General features: G+C 38.7%; 1 protein-coding gene across 1 annotated transcript in view; it reads right to left on the bottom strand.

Annotated features, from left to right (window-relative positions):
- Nucleotides 1-27,778, bottom strand: part of ptprsa (protein tyrosine phosphatase receptor type Sa) — a 174,802-nt gene that overhangs the window by 76,149 nt on the left and 70,875 nt on the right. The window contains exons 5-6 of the mRNA XM_086048481.1: nt 18,304-18,492; nt 386-496 (exon numbers count right to left, since the gene is read on the bottom strand). Coding sequence (XP_085904607.1) covers nt 386-496; nt 18,304-18,492 — 300 coding nt within the window. The remainder of the gene's footprint in view (nt 1-385; nt 497-18,303; nt 18,493-27,778) is intronic.

Below are 27,778 nucleotides of genomic sequence, written 5' to 3'. Positions count from 1 at the left end.
ACATTTGTTTGGGTGCACAATTACAGTTAAAAGGTGTCTGGCAACCGATAAAGCAAAGACATACGGCTTCTTGTGCTACTCATTTCCTTCCAAGCGAGTTGGGCATGGCATTGGAAGACACAAAACGAAGTGTTACATCATAATACAGAAGAACATCAGTTGGTCAAATGATTGTATATTTCGAAATTGGCTTTTATAGTGCACATTCATTTACACAATGGGCAGGCAATATTATCAGTGCTAAAATATTTATACGAGTTGGATAAAATAGAGCTAGAGCTAGAAGGGAAGTAATTGCTATTCCTTACACTCAACAGTAATGACACTAAAAGTGGATTGTGCAGACATTCAATTTTTTTTGGTCTAACACTCGTGTTCTCCCTACCTCGCACATAAAGGTTAGCAGGGGACGAGTAGCGGACGCCTTCCAAATTAGACGCCACACACTCGTACTTTCCTTGGTCTGTCTCCTCGCTGTTCTCGATCTGCAAGGCACCTGGAAACAACAATATCCAGCAAAAAACAAGCAGAATGAAAGGAAGAGACAGACAGAAAAAGAGAAAAAGGAGGGAGGATCCTGATTAGTTGATTATCTTGGGGGGGTGACAGTACATAAAGTCAGAAAATTCCCTAAACAGGGGGCATCTTGGAATACTCTGAACTATTTCATCGAGATCTGCTTCTCTCTGCAGTGCTAATGCAGTTCACCATGACAAACCGCGATCCCCTCCAGCATTTGCTATACACACACATAAAAAAGGAACAAATTTAATAAATAAAACAGCGGTCTGAATCAGTCACACCAAATTTGTTGGTAACACTTGGATGTGACAAAAGTAAAAGGACAAAGTAATAATGCAAATGAAAAGAAAACTATTGGGAAAAGGTAAAGAGATGGTGGTTAAAACGAAAAGGGATTGAACAACACATTGTGAATAACACTCGTAAAGGGTGACACGGCAGTAGAGGAAGGGGAGTTTCCTTATATAAATTGACAACGATTGAGTTGACATGACCTTTGCAATTGTACAAATTCAATAAAAACTACCAATGCGGCACCTAATGTGCATATCTGTAAAAAGGACAACAACAAAAAATTACAGTATGATTGTTGCTATATTTGAACAACATTCAAACAACAACAAGGTAGATTCACTTCAATATGCAACCCATGGGTGATCTATGTAACTTTCACAGAAATTCTTACATTTTAGTCAGGGTAACATCCGGAGGGGCTTGTTGGATAACGAGACAGTTATCCCTTATCTGATTAAAGATTCTATCCTTTCAATGTGCAGATGAACTGCACCTAATACTTAGGTACGACATGAAAGAGGGAGCGCGTGGAGGGGGGAGGTGAAACAACGGGCGTCACATCATTCTGCATTAGAGCACAGTTGACGGTATGTCCTGATGATATCATTAGTGCTTCTGGCTGGTTCAGCAAACATATTGCAGCCCAGGCTTCCCTGACAAATGCTGCAATGCTGCTCATTAGTGCTGAACCAAGAAACATCAATGTATCAGCCACCACCCAGAATACTTTGTGATATACAGTACTGTATCCGAGGTGCTCCTTTCCATCTTTTTTAGAGTCAAAACTAGAATGGCACTCAGTGCTGACCTCCACTAAGGCCGAGCAATCCTAATGTAGAGCAACACCAAGTTGTACATTTTCATAGATGACCACCTTGTTCATATGTCAAATTTCCAACAAAAAATAGCAGCTTCTCTAAAGGAAACACTTTTGGGGAAAAAATAAAAAAATCAATCAATACTTAGAAATGCATGTTTAAAGACAACCCAAGTGCTTCCATGGGGACTTTCGAGTTGCTTCATACACTTTTGTACAGTACTTAACAAATGTATTATTGTTCTATTGTATAGTTTATGCTACGACTAGCCTAAATAGTGATTTTACGTCAAGTTTCTGTAATTGTTAATACATCAGTATGTAATTTTTTTTAATGGTAAAATATAAAAATTACCAACCATTTTTAAAATCATGTTACTGTTTATTGGTTATGATGTGAACTTGTCTTTGTTTACATCACAAAAAGTATATATAATCACAGTGGGCCTAGTGGGCCTACATAGAAAATGTCATTGAAAATAATTGTCTCAGTTAACTTTATCTTGAAGCCATTTCAATCCATGTTAATGTTAAAAACCACAAGGAAAAGGTTAATACGGATTAGTTAGCATGACCTGTCCATGTTTCTGACTGATGATCTTAAGAGAATGGTAGGGAGACGGTATGTAGGCCTACTGTATGTGTAAAACAGTAGACACACAGATCCTGGGTTAGTCTGTAGAGCTTGACGATCACATGATCGTGTTGCCTGAAATCGTAATTTCAATGAGAAAATGCTAAATATTTCAGCCCTAGTGTAAATGGTGATTTCAGTTGGAATGGCAGAACGAGAATGCTTGAGAAGGAGATGAGCCGACAATAAAAAGGGAGGAAGGGCAGCAGAGTGATAACTTTTGTCTATTTCAAGATATTTCATGCTGCTCTCAGTCAGACTCAGAATAGGTACACGCGAGCCAGATGGTGTTAGTTGGTGATGCAGCCAAATCCTATATTTTCCCTGAGAACATTTATGCACCAATGTGATATTTAACTTGAAGTTATTAAAGTGGATTGGCTAACGTCACCAAGAACAGTATGTCTAACAAGAATGTTTGAAAACTGTCACAGCACATCTGATTTATCTTGGCCCTCTTGGGTCGGTTATCTCTTAAAAAGTCAATTCAAAAAAATTCACCCGATTATATATTTTTTATGTCTGTGTTTGTCTTGGCGGTCTGTTTTTTCAGTGTATGTGCTAGTTTAAATCAATTGCACCCTAAGGTGACCATTACTACTATCACACTGAAATACAAATAGTTTTTTGTAGAAATACTAGTTTTGAGTTCTTTATCACTAACACAATAAAAATATAAAGCAACAGTAGTGTGATTTTGTTTGATTTATGGCCAATCTAATCTGCAACCGTATGGAAGCTCACAGACTTGAAAATGTAGCAAAGTAAGTACTGTCTGTAGGGTAATAATAAATGCTCCCCATAAATTTCATTCATCTGCTCCCCTTAAGACTGACTTCTGCTGACAGGTCTGAATACAATTATTTGCATTTAATATAAGTGGCGTAGCACAAACAGCACGGTGAGGAAGAAGTTACCACATCTGCCTCACAGTCAAGAAGTTCTGGGTTTAAATCTCAGCTCGGGAACTCCTGTGTGTTCCCCCATGCTTGCATTCTCTTAGTTACTAGTTCTCCGTCTAGAGTAAATACTCTGTTGCCCACAGTCAGGTGGGATAGGCTAAAGCTCACCCGCTACTCAAATAGGGATAACCGCTATAGAAAATGAATGGCTGGCATAGAAAAAAACATCAACTGACATATTACATTTGAATATTTCCATAAAAAATAGTTATTGCTCAAACCAATCATTCTATTTTAAGCTATTAAGCTTTTTTTTAACCCGTTGCCACTCCAACCACCAACCAACCTCCCATACCAAAACAAGATCCATCTTGCTTACTACTAAAAGGACAATAACACAGCCTCTATTAAAACACTGCCAATATGCATTGCTTTCACCATTTCATTGCACCTGAATATTTTTCTTTTTTTAAGCACACTCTTTGTTTCAAATACTTGTACTTTGCCAACTCAGCCGGTCTGAGGCTTGGCAGAGTGAGTGATGTTTTTTTTTCTTTAAAGTGGAAACACAGGTCTGAAATAATTGCAGAAATATATCCTTCACAGGCAAATTAAAACATGCACCATGTTCACAGCATGGGCATTCACTGATATGAATTAACCAGCCATCAAAAGCAATTTATGGTGCCATTCTGTGCTCCTGCAGTGAATCCTATGAACTGTGTTAGAAATGTTTCAGAAACTGGTGTCACAAAAGATCTATTTCAATTTCAAACCACATACTACAAGTTTTCCCCTTCGAAGTAATCCCCCTAGAGTCTGATGCACGCTCCAAACCTTCTCTGCCATGCCTAACTGCACTGCTGAAAGGATTCCCCCAGGACCCTCTGCAGCTCCGTCGTCGTGCCCATCTTGATGTCTTCAAAACGGGTTCCCTTGATAACCCTCTTGTGCTTGCGAAACAGCAAAAAAAATAAAAAAAATGTATGGCTATAGGTACCACGAGTTGTCCTGCCACAACTCTTGAATCTTCTCACTAAAAAAAGCAAACTCCACGGGATCTCATTATAGATGTGATGCTTCATTGTATGGTCCATATTGAAAGAGTCATAGTATGTAGTTTGGGTTTGGAATATATTTTGTACCACTAATCCTGATCCTTTTACAACATACCTTGCCTGCCATGTTGCCCTCTTTATTATTATTATTTACATTTTTAATTTAATGTATCATTGTGATGTTAAAAACCAAAAACAATAATAATTTTCTTAATCAAAACATAGTAACAGTTGCTGGTGCCAAACTTTCAACATTGGGTCACAGTTCCTATATAAAAAATGCTTAGTTTAATGGCTAACATTACAATATGATATAAAACAATGTTTTTACATGTCTGTTTTTGAACTCACACCAAGGGGTGACTTTAATATTAACTCCCCATGTGAATGTTTTATCGTGGCATTTAAGACAATAATTGATAAGTTTGGCTTCACAAAGCTAATATGTGAACCAACCCATAATAATGGTAGTATTTAGTATTCATGACCTCTAATGTAAAGCTTTTCTCATATACTACTTCTGCTATGTCTGTCCACTATTTCATAAAATTTGAGGTCTTGGCCCGCTGCGATTTCTCTGACCACGATCAATGGCCGTAACATTAATGCTTTAACTACTACTGTAATGTATGAAATATAACCCTGAGATATTGCATGCTTTCCTTCTCATGTTGGTCTTATTGAATAGCTCACAAACAATTTGAGTGTCGGAATCTGTAACTCCTTTGACACCATACCACCATTAAGAATAAAAAGACGTACTAAGACACCTACACCCTCGCTCACAAATGGGATCCAGGGCATAAACATGTAGGGAGCTTGAGCACAAATAGCATGCAACTAAACTTAAGGTCTTACATTAGGCATGGGACGATTCATTGTTGAAATACAAAAAAAGTTCACGTGTAAGCCAAAACTAATGATTTCTTCAAAATAATTTGTCTTAATAAATATAACACTGGCGTCCGGCCAAAACCTCAAAAGTCACATTTTGGTGACTTTCATATTTTTTTCAAAAATCTATACTATTGGTCAGTCGACACGTATGAGTGTTAAAAATGGCTTGGTCTCTTTCATGAGGCAACAAACTTGGCATATTTGGGGTTTCCTGAAAAGTGACTATTTTGGAGGTACAAGGTTTTGGCCCGACACTAGCGATAATCCTAAATACAGTACATATGACATTGTAGAGATGCTAACCCAACAGCAGCCGACATTCAGCAGCTCCCTCTAGTAAGGTAATGACTTCCTGTAATAAATAAATAAATAAATCATAAGGGAAGAGATTAAAGTCACTTTGCCTCAAATGCACTTGAACTGTTCAAATTGTGGGAGGAATACAGGCACTAACGTAGAGAGTTCGGTTACACTCACACCTTGAGAGAGTATCTTATGCCTGTAATTTATTTTTTAACTATTATTTCTTGTCACAGCGTGATTAAAATTAGCCAATCAAAAACTGCAGAGACAGAAGGCCTCACCAAGGGATGCGTCAATCAGTTGCTCACGCGCACCACTCACACAGGTTCATGGGGACACATACAGGCTGTCGCAAAGGACATTATTATCGTTTTTTGGGCTAATTATTTAACTTCGGTTAGCAGCAAAAGTCAGAAAGAAGGAATTGGAAAGCTTTCTACTCCATGTCAAGGTATATAAAGGTGTTGTATGAGGCGCGCTGCATTTGGACAGCTGCACACGGCTGCAAGCACCAGCGCCAACTGTTCATCAGATACGTTCATTATCTCTCTTAAGATTTTTTTGTGGGCAATACTCCATCATGAACAAGATACGCTAGCAAAGTATTTGGCATGCAGTCGTGCCCGTGCGTTAGTGAGTTGGGGGTGTTTCTTTGGGCAGAAACATGAGGAAGGAGTGATGTGAGGCTAAATTAAAATCTTGCTAACGGCGTCAAGACTGCAAATTCCACATTTAAAAGACCCAACCTCGACCCTTGAGAGTCTTAACAACTATAGACCAGTGTCAAGTCTCCCATTAATCTCAAACATTCTTTTAAAAATCACAGGGCAACAGATTAATGATCACATGGCCTCTAGTAATCCATGTGAACTTTTATTCCGGATTCAGGGCAGATCACGCTGAGACAGCCAACACAAAAGTGGCTAATGACCTTTTACTAGCGATGGACACTCACACCCCATCAAAAGCAGAGCTGGGCACCGTCTAACCGTCACCGCGTTCTTTCCTGCATATTGAATCGACCCACATGGCCCCAATCGGTCGGAGTCAGCCAAACGTCGTTGAGAACGGACTTTACCTGTACCACGTCACACGCAGGTGCTGCACTCCTGACACAAGAAAAAAATAAGAGTGCTGTGTACCATGGGGTCCGATGCAATGACATGTGCTCCATATTGTTTTTATTTCACCAATCACCACGCTGTGCGTGTGTGTGTGTGTCAGTTGTTTTTTAAAAATATTTTTTGTGTTTGGCGACGTGCCTCCTCGTGTGGCGCGTGCGTGTGACCTGAAACGACGTTCTCGACGCCGATTGGCTGTTGCCAACGAGGAATGGAGCGGGACCACGTGGGTCGAAGAAATATGCAGGACGGAACGCGGTGACGGTTAGACAATGCTCAGTTCTGATCAATAGTATTATTGCTTGAACTCAGTGCTGCCTTTTTCCATGCATCATAATATACTGCTAGATCACCTTGAAACTTGGATCGGTATCAATGCCTTAGCACACAACACATAAAACATTAAATGGCTTTGTGCCTTCCTATCTTGCTGCCTTGTTGGTATCTTATGTTCCATCTTGTGCCTTACGCTTACAATATGCTAGTCATTAAGTAACTCTGTGAGCTAAAAAGAAGTAAGCAGGTTCCAGCAAATTCTTTATTCGCGCTCCAGTCCTCTGGAGTGCCCATCTGCAGAAAATAGAGCAGCTACCTCTATAAACAACTATAAATCTTTACTTATTTCTAGACTCTCGCACTTTTTTAAAACACACTTAGTATGCAACTAATCTCTCACCCTGCCGCTGTCATGCGAATTTTGCCCCCTACCTCACACCTTCAGATTTAAAAAGGTATGAATGACCACAAAAAAATGCCTACAATTCCAGCTCTGTAGATCACCCAGCTACTTCCGGTCTCCATATTTACCAACTGTCATGCAGCAGGCACACATGATCAATTTCATTAAAAAGGCAAAAATTGCCATAGAGGGCTGAATTATTTTCCATGCAGTGGCACCAACCTGGCTCAAAAGGTATGTATGCATTATCAAAGGTCTTTCTGCTGAGAGCCACTCAAGCGGAAAGAGGTGAGTAAAATGCGGTTTCGTATTTTTTAGGACCAAGTGTTGCAAGGCTTGCTGCTAACACATCACTTCAGTTTCACATTTTTCTTGCTATTTTCCACCATGCGGTAAGAATATGTTAAGTGTGTGTGTAAACTTTGATTATTTGTTATTGTGCACTTGTTATTGTTTTGTGTGCTTTGTTACAATTCCAGCTGTTGTGAAAGCACTATATAAAGAATGTTTAGTCATATCTTATTCATTTTGTTTGTTAGGGGACCCAAAATATCCAATCCTAATATTCCCACCTTTCACCTCCAGTGGGCACAGGTATATTTGTTATAATGTGCCATTAAAAAGAGAATGTATATTATTTCTGACGGGGGATTAATAAATCAGTTTCTTATTTGTCGGCACACATCACATCACATCACATTTATTTTCAGCTGTAATCCTGTCACACTTTATACGTACTGTAGCTGATGCACCACCCTGCCGTCATAAACAGTACTACTGTTTGTCAGTGCATTTTCAGTACACAATTCAAAACTGCGCTGTGCTCATTTGAACTGAACCGTGCGACATGGTATAAATTATCTTGCATGTTCAGTGAAAGGGAAAATTAAATGAGACCAAAAACTGTAACCATATACACTTGAATTTAAGATACATTAAAAGCCCATGAATGACTGCAATAACAGGATCCCGTTAGAGCCTTATTTAGTGATATATCAATCACAAAATATGAGACTACAACATTTTCCAAAAGCTTTCTTGATAATAACCAAAATCACAAGATCTTATGTCAATAGCTATGGCACTGTACTGCCAAAAACTGTACTTTTAGGTTAAGATCAGCTAGTTTACTTAGCAATGTCCTCTAAAGCAGCCCTCCGCAGTCCACTCGTTTTATGCATCATGGACCGCTTTTGCATAAGGACATATGTACCATATATACATTATACATAACGGTTGTTCATAGGCTACTATGGAACGTACTGAATCAAGTAATACTGTAGAATTTATTTTGAAGTCGACCCTTGGAAGCAATCATTGTAGCAGCTGACTGGGCTTCGATTAAGGTTGGACTGACCTATTTTTAGTTCGCAAAAGTGTGATGACAGACTTGGATTGGAACGGAGTAGTCAATTTCTATGCACACAATTGTTTTCTTTCTTTTTTTCAACCTTTTTTTTTTTTTTGTTCAAATATATCTGTGCAACCTGGTACCAAATGGCTCTGGACCGGTGTTTGGGGACCGCTACTCTTTTTCATGAGAAGTAAAAATAAAAAAATAACTTAGATAAAAACAAGGAAAAGATTGAGGACAAAAATAGAAAAGACAGACAAGAGAAGAAAAATAGGAGGAGAAGGATGGTTTGAAGCATGAGTGATTAATTGTGTAAAGTGCCCCAAGTTGTGGTCTGCCCACCCTGTCATTATTTTGCGGCAGCTTTGCCAATTGTACACCCCTTTGCCAGACCCACTTGTGTAATTCAATTAGTTTGCTCCAGCAAGCCTTGATTGATTTCTGTAGGCAATCAACAAAATAACTGGCCCAGTCTCACTCCCTAATTCTTGCTCTGAGGCCAGTCAGGCTTGCCAGAGGCATTCTATTCTCTCTGTTTCCTCTCAACCTTCTCACGCAAATACTACTCATTGCATCGCAACACAAAATTGATTGAAAACCAACTGTAGTCAAGTGGACAAACACTCATACCTTTCAAATACAGCAATTTTGTAGCAAAGATGGACATATGGGGGTAATATTATACTGTATACAGTCTATTGTAGCAGTAAACATATAGCCATGTTTCCATCTGGATTTTAGAAAAATATTTTGAAATGAGTAAGAGACAGGCTTATCCTGTTTCGATGTCATGACATGGTCTTGGAGCCTATCTCAGCTGCTCTGTTTAGTTCACATTGCTCAAAGATAAGATATCCTGACCACCTTCATAACTGTGTAGATTACCAATGCGGTTGATAAGGCAAACGGTTACTCAGACAAAGATCAGAAAAACTCTGATTTCTGTCCAGAAATTGTTGTTTTAAAATGATCCAACAGAAAAGACACTCATGTAACCACATGGCAGTAGGACCTGCAGTTCTCTCTACTGTGGGTATTACATTTGTCACTCAGGTACACTTTGCCACCACCCCAAGGTCACTGCATTGTGGCCAAGCCAGTGTGAGGCCAATGTGTGATGCAATTGTTGTCTGTGCCTATTTAGTGACACTCATGAAATCAGTGATGACACAGGTAGGGTTGTGTAACTACTACAGTTTTCCACCTTTTGCTTGGTCTTATTCTACACCAGTGTTACATTATGTGAAGGGGAATGGATTTTCTTTTCCATTCACCTTACTTTAAAGACATTTTTCATATGGACTTCTTTGTAAAGACTCTACACAATATAGTTTACTATACCTGTAACTGTCCCTATGTACATAAATCAACCCAGCTGTTTGCCAGTTTGATGAACGAGACCTTCATAAACACTAAAGCTATTGCAGACTTGGCTGGATTCCACTTGGTTCAAGCAAGAACATAATGGAACAAAGGGCAGAATGAACTTCAAATTGACTTTCAAGACATGGTTTCTATCACGGGAAATCGCCTGTAACATATGCACAGGTCAATCACAACCTTATGACTGCTTGATACAAGAGCTCTATCAAATTCTGCCTTGACAAGGATAATCATGCTTGGTTTTGATTGACAAAGTCAAACGGGTATTCATTTAGCACTTTGCTGACTAAAGCAGAGGTAGAGGTAAAATGGCAATGCATCATAAATAGCAGGGTCTGTTTTGATTCTGCGATAATTGAGGTACCCAAAATATTAGCAAGCGCTCTTCTTATGTTGCAGTGTACTGCAAACTACAACCACAATAGTAAAAAAAAAAAAAACAGTTAATACCGCTTTGATAATGTCAAACTTGATCACTATCATCTTTGTAAAAGCAACATTTTTGATGCAGAATTTAGATCAGATCTCATTAAAGCGGTCATAATGTTGTGACCTGTAAATGTACTGTATCCAATACCTTTCATAAAAGGCACATGACATACTTACCTGTTTAACAAAACATAATAATTTTGCAATAAACACATTGAATCACAGTCGAAATCTGGTGGAAAATAAGTTAATGTCAAATTATTCCCACAAATATATAGATTTACACTGTCATTCCATTCTCTTCTTTGATTTCTACCCTCTCATGTAAGAAAAAAAATGAAGTAACTACAGCTTCATTTTTAAACAGCAGCCATAGCCCCCACGGGCATCTCTAGGTTCATCTTTGTAAGAAGCTCTGTCACAGACAGGGGGGAATAAATGCAAATTTCTGTAATGCAACTTGCTTATTAACATTACATGAGTGTCTCTCGGCTCTAGCGGAGACCAGAAGGATGAGAAGGATATCAAAGTGGAGAAGATGCGGGAAAAAAAAAGGGGTCACGAAGCTTGCCAGTTTGCAGTATTCATTAGCTCGGCCTAAGAGGACCTCCTTGTCCATTTTCCCACTGAAACATCACCAATCCAACAACCACCCAAAATAAAAGTTAAACTGCCACATAATTTTTCCCTACAAAATGAAAAGGCACGGTAGACACAGATAAACTTGGAAGAACATTGGTGAAATGGGCATGTTCAACACAGACGTCACACAGAATACAAACATAGATGACACAGTAATATTAATGTTAGTTAGTTGGGTTTTTTTCTTTACGGGGTACCAACAGAATTATCAACCTATTTAGTCGTAAGGATGATGTTGTGAGAGGTCTAGTTATAGTTATGAGATTATGGTGTTTTAGGTTATATTTATATTGTTTCACTGTGATGATTAAACGTCTTACCTCGAATCGGGGTACCCTCTGGAGGAGACACAAAAATGAAGACACAACATAGATTTAGTTATAGGTTAGTGGTAGTTATAGTTATATTTGTCTTAGGGAGTGGATGACTAGAACTGGATTATAACCCTTGTAAGGCTTTAGGAAGTGGGGCCTTTAGGAATACAAAAATAAAATAACCTCTCCCACTGCTGGTATCACAATGGGATTCTATAGCTGAGGTATTCCACTTTTTATTTCTCTCTAGTCCGCATGGTCCATACTAATAGCAAAAACTCAATGCATCATCGGCAGGACTTGGCATTTATTTAGTCCTGGCTGCAAACATTGGTGATAAGTCGTTGCTAGAGCACGACCTTACGCCGGCATAGTCTGCTCCAGTGTCATAAGCCGTTTCCCAGCTGAATGACCTTGAGTAGGAGGTCAGTAAAGCAGTTACTGGTGTCTCCATACTATCCTGGGTATCTACATTACAAACCTGCTGAGGCGATAATGCAGTCTGCACTGATCTAGTTCACACTGTACCTTCTGGCAACCACATGCTAAATCAAACACCTTGAAGTTCTTTTTTTTACCTTTTTTTTCCCCACAAATCGTAAAACTCCTAAGTGCCATAGATAGACACTTCATCTCTAGCTTCACCACTCCTGCTCGGTCATTTTGTCTCTTGGCGTTTTCCATTGTTTAATTTCTCTTACGCTGTGTGCTTGCCTATTCTTTGTTTATTGTAAGTCTATTGTGTTACAAGCTTGACTGCAGGCCAAATATCCCATTAGGGACAATAAAATACCCAGCTTATCTATTCACTCACTGGTGGGCTTTTTAAAATGTAGCTGTGAGTTGTTGCTTGGATGTAAAATGCATCCCTTGCAGGCGGAGCCATGAATTGTTGGGGACAGAGATTAACTCAAACCCCCTCACTCGGGCATGCACTGCATTAAACTGTTCTTCAGCCCATGGCAAAATTGTTGTCAAACTGTTTTTAACATATTACTTGCTATAAGTATTTTTCATAGTTTGCCCTTCAACTTATCTCTTGTTAGGAATTGTGCCTTGTTCAGAGTTACACTCCCTTCCTCTTGCTTCAGTTGCACAACCCATGGAGCTAAGTGCTCTTTGTCATCCCTACAGTAGGAGTTGGTCTATGCCAAGAAGAAAAAAAGGGGTGGACTCTTCACTACTTTTGGGTTGTATGTGATACCAGCAGATAGGAGGCAAACATTGAATTGAAGTCTAAGGTCTGCCTTGTTTGTGATGTGTTTATATGTGTATATATATACAGTACATACTGTAAACAGCGTTCCCCGTCATATCACGGTTCATCATTAGCAACGACTTCTACGCGATAATTTTCATTGTTTTTAACAGTTTACGGCAAAATCGTTGCGCAACTTCAATGTATCACCATGTTGTGCCGCAATATGCCGGGCAGCACTGATGTCTACTGGAAGAAATGCATCGTAATTCAGAATATATACAATATGGTAGTATTAAAGCAGTGGAGTTTTGTTAGACAAAATTACGTGGTTTGGATTGAGTATTTCGGTGTTTAAATATCTAATGTTTAATTGCCTTTATTCGTATGTGTCAGTTTTACAGAAAACTTCAACAAGGAGTCAAATAAACAGCTTGAACTAAGCACTCTTATTTGGAGAACTGTGCAAGCGTGAGTAAGAACAAATGCTAAGAAATACATTAAAAGTGTGTTTTCATAAGGGTGTGTCTTAAAACAGATTTACATTTGATTTAAGCATGATAAATTGTATATAATCTATATAATCGTGAATTTTCATGTATTGTGGATGGGTCTGGAACCTCCACCTTGCAATAAACGGGTTCACTGCACATGCACATATAATGTATGTACTGTATGTGCTGTATATATACACACAAATACAAAAGTAATTGAAACAAACAGGCACAACTGTATATTGTCGCTGTCGTGTGAAAAACACTTATGTCCATTTTTTACATGAATGGGGTTTCTGCTTTACAGACATCCCATTAAAGTGAAAACAAAACAACCAAAAAATATATACAGTATATGAAAAAAAAGTGGCATTATGTTATGAAAATTATTTTGGCAACCAGTTTAGAAGCCACATAAGGTAAATCACAAGACAGAGGACATTAGGGCCCCAAGGAGGTTATATTGTTATGGTGTTAGCATTTTATTAGAGGCTGCAGGAAGCGGGTTGACTTATTTTACTTCAGCGAATATGAATTTTTAGTCGGGAAGTTAAGGGTGTTACTAGTTAAAGGTTGGGTGAGGTGGAGGGTACTGTTAGGAAAAGGTTGCTGTAAGGTTATGGTTAATAAAGCAGGTTTGCAGAAGGGATGACAATTGCATATGGGCCTACTTAAAACTTGTGACAAAAGGGGATAGAGAAAATAAACAGGTTGAATGATTAAAAGTTAAAGGTACTTTGGTAAAAGCATCAGTGATAAAGGGATCATACTATTGATCAATGGCATCTTTTCTGGCATTTAATGAAAATTATATATATATATATATATATATATATATATATGTGTGTGTGTATGACCAGACAGATGGTGCTACAATAACAATCTATCTGTATTATAGCAATGTAACTTAATGGCCATAAGCCTTCCCCTTTCTAAGCTTTGGTCAGTGAGAGGTTGATCAGCTTAGATTGACAATGACCTAAATACACCTCAACAAGCGGCTGACTTATCAGCTGTGGCAATATTTATTCCACTGATCAGCCCAGATGTTTGCTAAAGAGCCCTCTAAATATATTGGGGTATCAGGCTGACTAGCTCATCCCCTCAAATGTTCTGGGGAACTAAGAAAACAGCAAATACAGTATTAATGATCTTGCACATTTCAAAGATTAATCCAAACATGATTTGAACACAGGCTTTTAATGTGTGGGGCTGCGAGATTCCATTCAAAGAGCATTCAAAATGGGGGCCTCCCCTGCATTTAACGGCATTTAACCTGATAAGGCCAGTGAAAGCATGATGGTCGCAGCCAAAGAACACTCTGCTAGAAATGTCAAGCCCCGCTACATAATTCAGGAGGAACTCCTTGGGGGAACCACACAAAAATATCACTGGCCTGGCAATGCATCGTGGTCTGGAACATTGAGTCTTTTTTTTTGGGGGGGGGGGGGGGTGGCATCAATCCGGCTTTGTTCATTTAAATTTGTTAGTTGATTTGTTAGTAGGCTTGCGTTGTTGTTTTCTGTGACTTTTTCAATTGATGTATTCCACAACCAAATAGTGATCGCGTAATAGTGCAGCAGGAGCCTGAGTATGTTTGCTTGCCGACCAAATTTATTGTCTCATATATCCGCCCTCACTTGTCCTTCCCTGAATACATTATTTTTACCGTGACAAATTGAAATTAAGGAGTTACCCCCAAAGGCTTAACGTTTTGCCTGGAGCCAGCAAGTAATCAGATAAACCCCAATAGAGGCTGTTTTGACAGGTATTGCGCATACTCTCCTATAACAAGTAGAGCACTGTTATTCATAAAAAACATTTTTAGGGTAATGTCAAAAACATTTGCACTAGGATCACACAACATGTTTATCTGTATTAATCAGGGCTAGTGTCTTGCAACAAGAAAGTAGAGGATTTGCTAAATCTAAGATTTGGACCTGTAAAAGTGATCAGTAAAAGTAAATCTTGCCACAGCTTTCCCTACGTTGACAATGTTAAAGAAGCTTATGATTCATAGGAGTCCAATGATCTTACTTTAGTAAGGATGGAGTGCTATGTATATTGGACTTAACAGGATCAAGATGCCTTGAAAAACCTTCACATTATGGTATTGCTTAAAAGTAGCGGTTGTGGAGGTAACTGAACAAGTGTAGGAAAAGGGTTAAGGAAGAGGCGGGAGCAAGGGATGCATGCATATTGGACAAGAGTTTAAATAGGCCATCGGCTTGAAGGAGAGTGGGTGGGCTTGCTTGACTCAGATGAACACTTACCAAAGGTTTCTGTAAGTCACAAAGCAAGATGAAAGTAAATAGAGGAAAGAGGAAGAAATATTTAGTTGATTTTAGGGTAACGTTGTAGGTAACTGCCACTTAAGAATTCAAGTGCAGATGTTTCGTCTTGGCTAGTGTTGTAATTTCAAACATTTTTGTCATGTATAGGTATTTAAAAGGTTGAAATTGTAATCAACTAATTAAGTAGCATATCATTTTTATTTGGAATTTGATCGGTACAAATTTTGGTGTCTGTTGGAAGGTAGACTTAATGTGTTAAGTTGAATTTAAAAGAACTAATTTTGTTATGTCTTTAGTGAACAGATATTTCAGTGTTAGATCGAATCTGTTTAATAATCTATAATGTGCATTCATCGTGACATGTTTTAGTTTCACACAGAATTATGGACATAGTACAAAAGAGGGGGAGGCATCCTTCAATTAGACATACAAGACATACAAATGCTATTGAAGGAGAATCACAGGAATGGTGATAAAGAAGTTACATAAGAGAGCAGGCAAAATCACTGACAGGTTTAATATGGACAGAAAAGTTATTGACACTCATCACTTTAAAGTTTTCATCAAACCAACATAAATAACTATAAATAGTATGCTACCATAATGTAAATGTGTCGCCATACAGTTACTCCATTCCAAACATTATATTCGCCTGACATTATGAGTAACCCTGTCAATGAAATTATTTAGAAAAAAATAGATGGATAATAAAACATAACTCCTTTGTAAAATATATTGGAATCTATTCAATGGCCATACTCACCAAGACTTGTATTAACTCCTCAAAGGCTTTCATTAGAGTTAATGAGCATACAACCCAACTAACACTACACTATTTGAAATCATGAAAAACCTGCTTATCGATTATTTCTTACTGAGAGATGTTTCATGGCAGCTATTTGATGTCAATACAATAGACTGTGGTGAGGAACAATGAATACACAACTTCAGTTTACTGATGTGGTTAGACATCTTAATAAGAGGAGATAGGGTGGACAAAAAATGCTCACACACATTTTGGAACTCCCTTTTCACGAGACTATGTGTTCTCAGACTATATTATAAGCACATTCACTACATCAATTGATTCACCTGAATTCTTAAAAAAAATACAAAAGAAAAGATTCATATTCATTCACATTGACACATAAAGAATAACTAAATTGGAATTTAGGTTTAAAAATGGCAAGTAGGAGTCAAGAATTAAAATATGTGAATCATTCGAAATAAAAACTTTGTTTGGGAGCTGTCCATTTATTTGATATGGCTAGACATAAATAATTAGTTATTTTGAGTATACCACACGAGAGGCACAAAAGAAACTCAATCGTGAGACGATTTAGTAGCGTCAAATAGTCATTGGATTTTTCCAATGGTGACAAATTATCGACCTAAAATATCTACCCCTTGTTGCCCAGGGCAGCTTCAGAGTCTGCACTTAATTAGCTATATAATTAGACTTTGCTTTAGTGGGCCTCTCAGTAGGGTTAGGGTTAGGGTTAGCGTTACACAAGACACAAAAATATCCACAACTGAATTGTGCTAGTATGACTTTAATGTGCCTTTCAATGACTATGATATACCGTACTTCTGAGGTAGTATTAATTATTTGAACTTTTCCAATCTATAAAATACCATATTTTACGGACTATAAGTCGCGTTTTTTCCCCTTAGTTTGGTCGTGGGTGCGACTTATACTCCGGAGCAACGTATGTGTGAAATTATTAACACTTTATTACCTGTATATCATTTCACATGTTATTTTAACCGACATAAAAAACATAAAGGTCAATCCTAAAAGCTATTAAAATGCATGAATAAAAAAAGTGTGTTGTTCCTTTAAAAGGCCTATGCCTGGCAGTGCATGGTCTTGCATCATCAGCCAGCCACACACGCACGCACGAGAGCGGAGGAGAGAACAGATAATTACTTGACCGAATACAAAAATACTTTTGGAGACTTGGAAACATTCTACATGGTCGGCGATAAATAAAATACTTATTTAATCGATCTACAACCGTTTTGGTGAGTTTAAAGTTATCTTACCGTAACTTTCTTCTAATGCTACATGTGTGGATGTTAGCTAAATCCAATAAATAGTTGTTGACAATACTCAACAATAATAGGCACAACGTGGCTACCACAGACAGTTTTGAGCATATGTACAGAGATAGAAACCAGTACATTTAGCATTAAAATCAAAAGTGCTCATTTTATTGCCCACATGTGGCTAAAACCAAGCCCCGCCTACAGACAAATAGTCCTTGCGTTTCGGTACTGACATGAAAAGTTGGGACAGGTTTTTTTTACATAAAAACTTCTAATTTGAAAAAAATCTACAAAATCTATGTAAATCTTTCACAATATATTTAAAAGCAACCAAAATGTTCTATTAAAGTAAAGTATTTTGTAAATTGGCAAAAATCTTCTACGTTTTTTTTTTCATGAATTGATATTCAGGAGTTAGAGATTGGGACAGCCACTTCCCAATAGGAAGTGACATAGAAAAGATGACTTTTTATGCATTCAGTTTAATAGTATCTCAATTATTGCCTTGTGGTAAAATGGATAATAACAAGATATTACTAAATATGCAAGGTCTGAACACTTCATTGTTTTGTAAAATTTGATTTTCATTGTGGGACAGCAATTTCAACCAATTCGGTAGAATGGCTCATATATGTTTTTTTTCTTCTGTATTATGCATTTTATGGCTGGTGCGACTTGTACTCTGGAGCGACGTATAGTCCAGAAAATACGGTACTGTGCTTTGAGTACCGGTATACTGTGTGCACTGTAAAATGAGCTACACATATAAAGTCTGTTTAATACATTACAGGCATCACCAAAGTTGTTTTGGAAGCACAGGACAACGATTCAGGCTACAGTTTAACCAAATTTAGAAGAAAAAAAAAATGTTAAGTTGGAAATCAGGAAAATAGCATCAACATGCTTAGCCTTTCCTTACCTGAGCGTAGTTGTTTGATTCGCCCATTACTTGCATTGGGGTCAATGGGCAGAAAGTCTTTATACCAGGTGATTTCTGGGTCAGGGTTGCCACTGGCGGCGCAGAGCATCGTTGCTGTCCGAGTGCGCTCCACTACTTTCAGTTGAGGGCCCATGTCAATGTTAGGAAAGCCAGGAGGGAGTAGATCCTCTGTATAATTAAGAGGGACAACATCAGCATGATCATGGATATACTGTACATAGAAAGCATTGCAACAAGTTTTATTTTGAACAATTACAGTTTACAACTTCTAGTTTGAAAAAAGGACACAAAAATGTACTTAAAAGACATAGTGATATATTTGACTAAAAGAAAACTTTTGTGTACATACTGTAAGTGTACAATATATGGTGACAAACTGACAATCACTAAAATGAATAAAATCAGGATTGCACAGAAACTGGAGCCTATCCCAAATTACTGTGGATGAAAATCAGATTACTTCCTGAAATGAGCGCTTGCCAGTCAAAGGGCACACGGCTAATCGATCGCGGCTAAGCTATTTCAGTCCTAGCTATGCAAAAATATTTTTTAACATACTGTATAGGAGATTTTTTTGCTCAGAAAATTAGCCAACATATGTTTTAAATTTGAGATTTACCATCCTATTTGATACGTTTCCACCAACAAATAAACTGTCTTGTACACGCAACTCTTGCAGGAAATATTCTTGCCTTTGCGATACAGACTGAGAATACATCCTGGGACAAGCCTTTATAAATGTCAATACAAGATCTGATAAGGACACAATGTAACACATGACGAAAAGCCTCGCGAAACAGTAAATCAAATGACAATTCAAGGTATGTGAAAGGTTAAAACAAAACAATATTTTAAATTACTAGCCATATTTCTGTTCTGCATTTGAAAGGCAGACTCGTGTTTATGGGTAAACTCTCACACTTCCCTCATTCATCTCATTCATGAGCCACAGTACTAGGCAGGATTATTTTTCACAATCTTTGAGGTACCCCTGCAGTTGATAATCATGCATGATTGAGCAATTACTTCACTATTAATGGATGAGAGAGTGTAGTGTTCTCCATAGTCATTGTCCTCCTTTTGCCGTCACGCTGGGACAATTAGTCCCATGGGTCAAAACGCCTGACCTCTACCCTGACTGGAGCCAAAGTAGTGACTCATTCTTAGATTATGAGAGCTCTGGGGGGAAGTGCCTTGAGTTGCAATATGGATCAGAAGCTCAAGGCCACATCACAACTTTGAGAAGACTGACTAAGAAATTGGCCAGTGATACATAGGTCACTGCCCATTTAAAGAGCCAATGACCTCATCGACACTGCACACATCACGGTAGGTTTGGCACCCAGGGAGCACTGAATTGGGAGTAATAAGGGACAGTAAGTAGGGTCACAGATGAAAAATTAGGTAAACTGTAGGCAAGTGGCAAGATCACTGTCAAGGCCCCTGTGAGACCCCCAGTTCAAGCCCAGTTTAGGCCATGGACCATCCAACTGTGGAAACAAAACACACCTCATGAACGCATCAGTCAGAATGAGACATGCTAACAAACAACAACACTGAAAGAGAATGAGAGTGTCCTGTATTTATTTTGGGAATTTGATATTATTGGAGAAAAAATAATAATAAAAGAAATAGAATCTTCAAAAATAAAAGACATTTGGGAGAAAAGAAGGCTGAATCTCACAATGATGGCCGATCTGGTTACGTTCAACTAAAGCTAGCATCAGTGGAGCATGATGAATATTTCACTGCTGGGTTCAAAGACATACAGGCATTTACATCGTTTTAGGCTCTAGTGCTGTATCCTCTCCATCGATTATTAATGATCACCGCTGTATAATCTTTTTATATCGAGTCGCCCTCAAGCTTAGAAAGGCAATTGCAAACTACATTTCCCTTCTGAAACTTCAGTACACGAGAGTGCAATATGTTCTCACAAAATCCCTCTTCTGTATGTCATCAGTGATCTATGTTAAACATGCCATAATGGTGCGGCACTTTCATTCCCTTCAAGCTTGGTCTGTCTGTCGGAGAAGGATTATTGCACCGGTCCCGGCTTTTCCCAGTGACTATTGTATGATATACTGGATGCTTATGAGGCCTGTCTGAGCTTTCAGTCACCAACCTACATGATATGAAAACTGTAAATCGGGGTCAGGACAACCCGTAGTTAAAATGTTGGAAACATTCACTTAAGTAGTGGATTTGGCAATAACAAAAACAGGCAAGTGACAGAGGGAATTAGTTTTAGCTCTGGACAAGAAAAGGTGAGCAAACAAGTCTCCCAAAACAGCAGTAAACCAGAAGAATATTGTTCCATCTTTACAGATGCTGTGACCTGATGCACTTCAGGCAGCTTTTTCTGAATGCTTGTTGTTACATCCCCAGGAATAGAGTCAGATAGCATCGCAAGCTTAAAGGCTCTGTCAATAAGGGCAGCCATGCAAAAATAAACAGATCACTCATCGAGGGAGTGCTACTTCAGGGTTATCCAGCCTGACTGTGAAGGGAAGAAGAAGCCAATAACATACCTTGATGCTATCCTACCTATTCCCAAAGGCCCGCTCCACCATAATAGTCTAGTAATTGTATTTCTACTCTGATTTGCACTTTTTGTGATGACGTATCTTTACAGGCCAAATAGAATCAATGGAAGTGCACTATCCATCAATGACAAGGCATTGTTTATTTCAGCAGGAGCAGCCTTTACCCCTTAGACCAATAATCATTAGACTTCAGGTCGCGGGGGCATCCACCTGCTGATCTTATACGGTAAATGCATGCATTACATGCAACAGGTTTTGAAACACAAATTCGAGTTGTTTCAACTGCAAAAAGCCTCAGCGGAGGCATGCATTTAGAATCCCAAACAAGTATGAATGCAGGTCTGTATTGGCAGGTGGTACATGTTAAGGTCAAACAACCGCTCTCCAATGTTCTCAACTTCACTTGCCTTTAGTTTTACTTTTGTAAGTGTCTATAATTTTGATTTAACATTTAATATCATTACACAAGTGACAGGTGCAAAGCCTTTAATCAGCCTCTGGATAGTTGAGCCAGTGCTGATAATCTGCAGATTCATGCCTGCTGTTGCATACAGCATGCTATCATGTGGCCTGCTTAAAAGGTCTGTCCTTTATACTCACTTAACTTTCCTGACTAATCCTCTTCCCTGTGGTTCACTGGTACACAAAAAGGAATGGTTACCTCAAAGTCATCTAATGTTACAAAATACAAGGCTTGTTTTCTTCTGAGTTAGTTGTCTGCATCCTATAGCTCACAGAGACTTCTAAGCGTCTTGTGTACCAAATAACGTCAGGATTTGACGTTGTTGGTAAAAACTGAACATTCAACCAACATGGCAACACTAATGTAACACTTACAACTAAGATCACATTAAACAGAAGTGCATTTCTATTTAAAGAAGTCAACCCAAACATTTTTTTCCAGAATATGTTCTATGCAGGCCCACTAGTCTAAACACGGCATTCTGATTAATATTGCATTTGTGGAATATGAGAAATCCACCCGTTTTTAGCTAGTTTAGGGGTGGCCAGTTTCAGTGTCACTTCTGTCTACTGAAGATGACATCGAAGTTGCTTAGGCAACTTCAATGTCATCTTCCGTTGACAGAAGTGACAAAATGGCCACCCCCTGAGATGGCTCAAAGTGGGTGCATGTTGCTGCTTAACTTATATCCCACAAACGAAACATTAATCAGAATGTCGTATTGCAAATAGTGGACATGCATAGAACATATTCTGGAAAAAAAATATGTCTGGGTTGACTTCCGCTTTAACGAAATTGGGATATTAAAACACTAATGACAAATGATGAAATGGAGCATTTAGAATTGAAAGTAAACGTCCAAAAGTTTCCATCCAAAGGAGCAATAAGCAGTCATAGGCTATAATAGTGTAACAGTACATACAATATATAATCAAAACGCCAAATGCAGTCCTACATCCAGTCATCAGGTGTCAACATTGGTGGCTTTAATGCTGATGCCTCTGAACCATCCATGATATCATAGGACAGACAAGGAGCAAAATTTGATTTGTGGCCACTGCAGAAAATGCTATGGGGAGCACCACCAACCCCCACACCTAATACTCATATTATTATTTTCACTTACTGAAATTATTTAATTCAATCACTGGCTTAATCAGGTTAACTGATTACCCAGTGCCGCGGCATGGAGACAGGCTATGAGCAGATATGAGCATCAATATTGCAAAGGGACGGCTGGGAGATTGACACAGAGAGTGCAAGCAAGAGTGAGATTTTAGCATCTTTTAGCACTGTGCTATGACAGTTATTTTGTGGTATTATCTTAAGCAACACATTTTTATTTTACAAGGTTTGTACTCACAGATCAAAGCATTTTGAATTGCAATCCCCTGATTCTCTATTGGTATCCCTGTTGAATTGCTTTTGAGAGATACAAAATATGACATGGGAAAAGAGGCACAAAGAGATCTCAGGGACATAGAGAGAATAGCAACACAGGGGAAATCTAATCATAGCGACTCTGGCCCCATCACGGCTCACCCTCTCAAGATACCCATCTCAGTTGAATTATGGTTGTTATGCAGCCAACCCTCCACCTTTCTATACTTTGCACCATTGTGAGAGGGATATGCTGCATTGACATTCTTGACATCAAACGGGTATAATTTACTGTACATCCCCGTATCCAAAAATGATACACTATATTCTCACACCACATATGGATCACAGAGTTACACGGTAAACTATTGCTCTGGCAAACATTTTATAATGACATGCATCAGCTTTGTTGATCTGTGCGCATAACTGAATTAGATATATTAGTGTGCAAAATCATTACAATGTAAACATGGTTGTAAATTGTTACTTGGGTGACAATGAAATGAAAATAAAAACAATAGTCCAATCTACTTATCAACAGCTTTCAAACATATTTTATACAACCTCCATTTGTGAATACAGGATAGACTAGGCCAGGTTTAAATGGGCAAAAAGAGATAGATGTTGCTCTTACGAGGGTATGATATAACAATAACAAATGAACAAACGGCAGCCTCCACTACAGATAGTAATCAATGGTTTTGTCATACACCATATCCGAAATATTAAGAATAAATGATGAAAACGTTTGGGGTTTTTTTTGCCTAAGGATGAGCAGGAATGTGTGCAGTGAGCATCATTTCCTGCCTATAACAAGCACTTATGGGCACTTTTAAAATGAGTACAAGGTGTCATAGTGCATTGCCTCCTAACTTAAGGTACAGCAGAGAGATAGATTCCATGAATCAAGTGTTGAATGTATAGTATATTTAAGAAACATCATTTTCAAAAAGTTAAGGATGACTAAAAAATAAAATGGTTGTTTTTCTTTTTTTTTAATTTCTTTTTATGTCTCTCTGGCTCTGTTCTTCTTCTCTAACTTGTCAGGCTCCTGAGGCGACTGGGCCAAGACAGGCACACTCCAGGGGGACAGGAGATGGAGGCCGGGGCCATTACAGGAAGTGTTTCACCGTAGAGAAATGTCAACCAGTCAAGTCTGGTTTAGTGGTGGGTGGTTTGAGTGTGCGCTTCAGGAGGGTGGGAGTGAGTGAATCATGTGTCAGCGCCCAACACAGTAGGTGTGATTATGCTGCTCCACACACCTATGTCAAATGTAAACGCCATCCGTTGTTTTAAATTTTAACAGTGGAAGTTGAGGGAGTAACTTAACAACAACCAATATAAAAATATGTGGAAGTTTGTTGAAGTCGGAAGTCGGAAACGCTAATGGAAGCTTGTTTAAAATGATAGTCGGACTGGCCTGTAAGCAATTACTATTTGGTCCAACAGAACAAAATGGTGGATAAACGGACGGCGGGAGGGTACTCGAGTTGTAGGCGGAAGGTGATAAACGGACCGCAATTCTGTAATAAAATGCCCAGCTCTGTTCATAGGTTACAGTATGTTTAACATGTAATTTGAGATGTCTCTTCAGGTGTCTCTTCAGGTCACAGGAAATTATCTCTAGTGCAACTACAACCTTAAACTCCACCACTGATGTGTAACTGGTAACCATCATGGTCACCATCCCTTGCTTTGAGTGGAGTGCACTAACCGGACGACAACTCTAAGGCGTTGGAGGGTAAGGTTCTCTAGTATACTGTTGCATAGTACTGGCTAGCATTAGAGATGTATGAATGAGATATAAACGTCATATCGGGGGGCCTCCTCCTTTGGCTTTTTACTGATTTATTTTATTCCTTTTCATCACCTTTTCTTTTGACGATTTTAGGTAAGGCTTATAACTCAGCTTTCTTTTATCTAGAGTATGTTTAAAAATTGAGTTGTTGCGGTATTTTTAATCACCTTTCCTTTTTAGCTCCAGTGTTTTGTTTTGTTTTCCTCTAGGGGGGCCTCGGCAGTGGGAGTCGTGTATGGTTCTCTTGTGGGAATGCTGTCCTGGGGTCATGCTCAGGATTGGGAGGGGGCCCCGCAACATGTATAGAGTCTACACTAGTCTGCTGGGGTCAGGGTGGTCTCTGGGGCATCTTTTCCACCCCTGGTTCCTGAGTTTCAACCCATGCCGTTAGTATGTATGCATTTGTGTATATGTGAACAGTGTTTGTATGTGTGTGGGTGGGGGTGTCTTCATGTGGGAGTAGGAAGGGTGTGTCTCTTTCACATCTGTCCTATTGTTTGTGAAGGACTTTATGTTGGATTTCTATGTATGAACGGTGATGTACAAATACAGTTTGATTTGAAGTGTGGTTTATATGCATCACATGGTTTATCTCAGCTAATACAGCAGAACATCAAAAGGAGACCATGTTTTCATTTCCATAATTGCTAAAGGATTTGGCGATAGATGGATGTGTGAGACTAGGCTGGTAGGTCATTGTCCTGTGGAGCATTAAGCCTCACGCAATTATGCCACTAATGACATATTTGAAGGTTGGCTTGATGAAGGGAACAACACGTTTGAATAGGTAGTGGTTTGAAATGAGCAGAGGGCCACTCCGATGTCTACCAGGTAATTGCCTTATGTTAACATGCAATTTGGAAGTGACAGGTATATGTGGCAAAAAAAGGTCAAAGAGGATTATAGCTTTCAACACGGTGACAATGGTTAGAGTGTTGGGAAATACGTCACTTAGAAAGATTAAAAGTGCAAGACTATGTGTACTGAATATTAATAAGCTATTTGATTGGTGAGTGAGATACCAATGAGTTTAATCTTGATCATCTCATATTGAATGAGGTGTCTCTCCACAACTTCCAAAAGAGTAATTTACTGCATTTGTTCAAAAAGATTGTAAATGTATTTTTGTATTTGATAAATGGGATTCATAAAATGTGAAGCCTGAATATTAGCACTGACATTACACTGGGCCTTCAGTTCAATCAGTTGTGCCCAGAGGATCTACATTGCAACCTCTGTGGAGAGTAACTTCAGTCATCCGAGCTGGTAGATCATTTATATGTAGAAGAAATAGAAGATAGTTGCCCGTTCTCTTCTTTATGCATGAGATGAGCCACTCAAAGGTCATCACTCGCACCGATTCTAATCATCAGAAACCACCTTCCTCTCCAAACTCTCACTCTGCGCTCAGGTGAGGTAAAAATGTTGATTAGATTTAAACACATTTTGGGAAACATGGGCCTAAAACTGACGCGACTTTTTCTTTCTTTTTTTTTTTTTTTGCTGATAAATCCCAAACCAGTATTGTCCTAAATACACTAAGCATAGCTGGAAAATCACTCCATAAATCCAATGTAGATATTGACATGGTTGGCATAGAATAGCATAGCAATATCATTTACCTGCCATTTATAATGTTAATGAAATGAGCTTTTCAAATGTAATGTGCTGGGAGACCAGCAGAAACAGTAAGAATAGCCTTTCACAAGTCAGTTGCCAACATTATCTAACAGTTTAACAATGATTTCAAAACCATCTCAAAAACACTTCCCTCTCAGTTCAGTCCCCAGACAAATGATCCACGTATCTGAGCTTTCCAGCCAATGACAAACCAATCAGAAAACCTGTACTGGTTCTTCTACAATTCACTCCCGTACCTCTCCTCTTTTCTTCATCATTCTCTTTCTACAGCTCCTTTCACCCCTCTACCACTGGGGCCTTATATTGGCTCTGGCTAGTTGTACGGGGTCACCGGGGTTACTCTGCTTGAGCAGGAATTATATAAAATTGATGACGAAAGCTCAGAAGTCAGCCACCTTAAGTTAGAGGCGCCCTTCACTTATCTTGATCGGTACTGCCTTTTCATTTACTTCATCCTCCGCCTGTCTTCCTTGCACTCAGCTTATGTCTCCAATGTTAGCTTCCAATCACACATGACTACAGCGTTACAGGTTACAAGGATCAATGAATTCGCTTGCCAGAAACTCTCATCAGTAATAGTAGTCATAGCTTTTTCTGAGCTTTCAGTCAAAGACAACTAATACATGACTTAATGCTGTTCTGGCTTAATTTGATAAGAACTAAGTATAGGGAAGGCCCAAAGGGGGATCATATATCTGCATAATACTGTATATTATGGTGATAGGCCTGTACAAGATATGTGTTTTTACCATTCCATAACCATTTACAATGTAATAATATGTCTTGTAATAATTATAAATAATGAATACAAACTCAAAAATATGCATACTGCACCAATCTGAACAGACCGGCACCGATTGGTGAGCAGTTCCAATTAGTATGATCTGATACTCACAATACACTTTATAACTGCACTAGTGCAATATGAAGGGAAATATCTATGAATATATATGAAATGGCAATAACGGCCTCAAATTCAGGTTAATACACATTTTTAAAAATAACACACTTGATTGTGGCAAATAAAACACTTTCAAACAATTCACCAAAGGTTTGTGTGGCTTTTGCGTGGCGCTGACCGGTAAAAATGGAGCAAACAAACAGCGTCTAATTCACAAAGCATGCGCAGATGACAAAATGCTTCACTAACTGCGCTGCTACCCAGAATGTGTCTCGGTGAGGCAGTGGTATTTGCTCGTATTTGAATGAGGTAATATGCATATATTTGGCAGAGAAATTGCCCACCTCTAAGCAAATGAGCCTCATTGCTAAACAATGTCTAAGTCACTAACATCGGCGCTAATAACCACACGCAGGTTGAGTGAAGAAAATAACTACAGAGAGCTGGGTATAAAATTGGTGCTCCTCTGTGGGATGCATCCCGGAGGAAATATAGAAAGTGACAAAGGCCAACACTAAAGTGAAGTAAAGTGATAGAAGGGCTGACAGGGTCAGGAAATTCCTTCTATTCATCATTATGGCGAATGTGAGGTTAGTCCCTAACAAAACGAACCAAAAAAAAAACAGTTATAATAAAATTGCAATTGCTTGTTTATTTTCAAACATCAGCTGCTACTTCCAACATGAGTGACATCATGGGCGTTGTAATCACGAGATTGCATTTTC

Source organism: Filicampus tigris, chromosome 12, assembly GCF_054856515.1.
Source record: "Filicampus tigris isolate MCC_2025a chromosome 12, RoL_Ftig_1.0, whole genome shotgun sequence".
Lineage (NCBI taxonomy): Eukaryota > Metazoa > Chordata > Actinopteri > Syngnathiformes > Syngnathidae > Filicampus > Filicampus tigris.
This window is presented reverse-complemented; position numbering and strand designations above follow the sequence as displayed.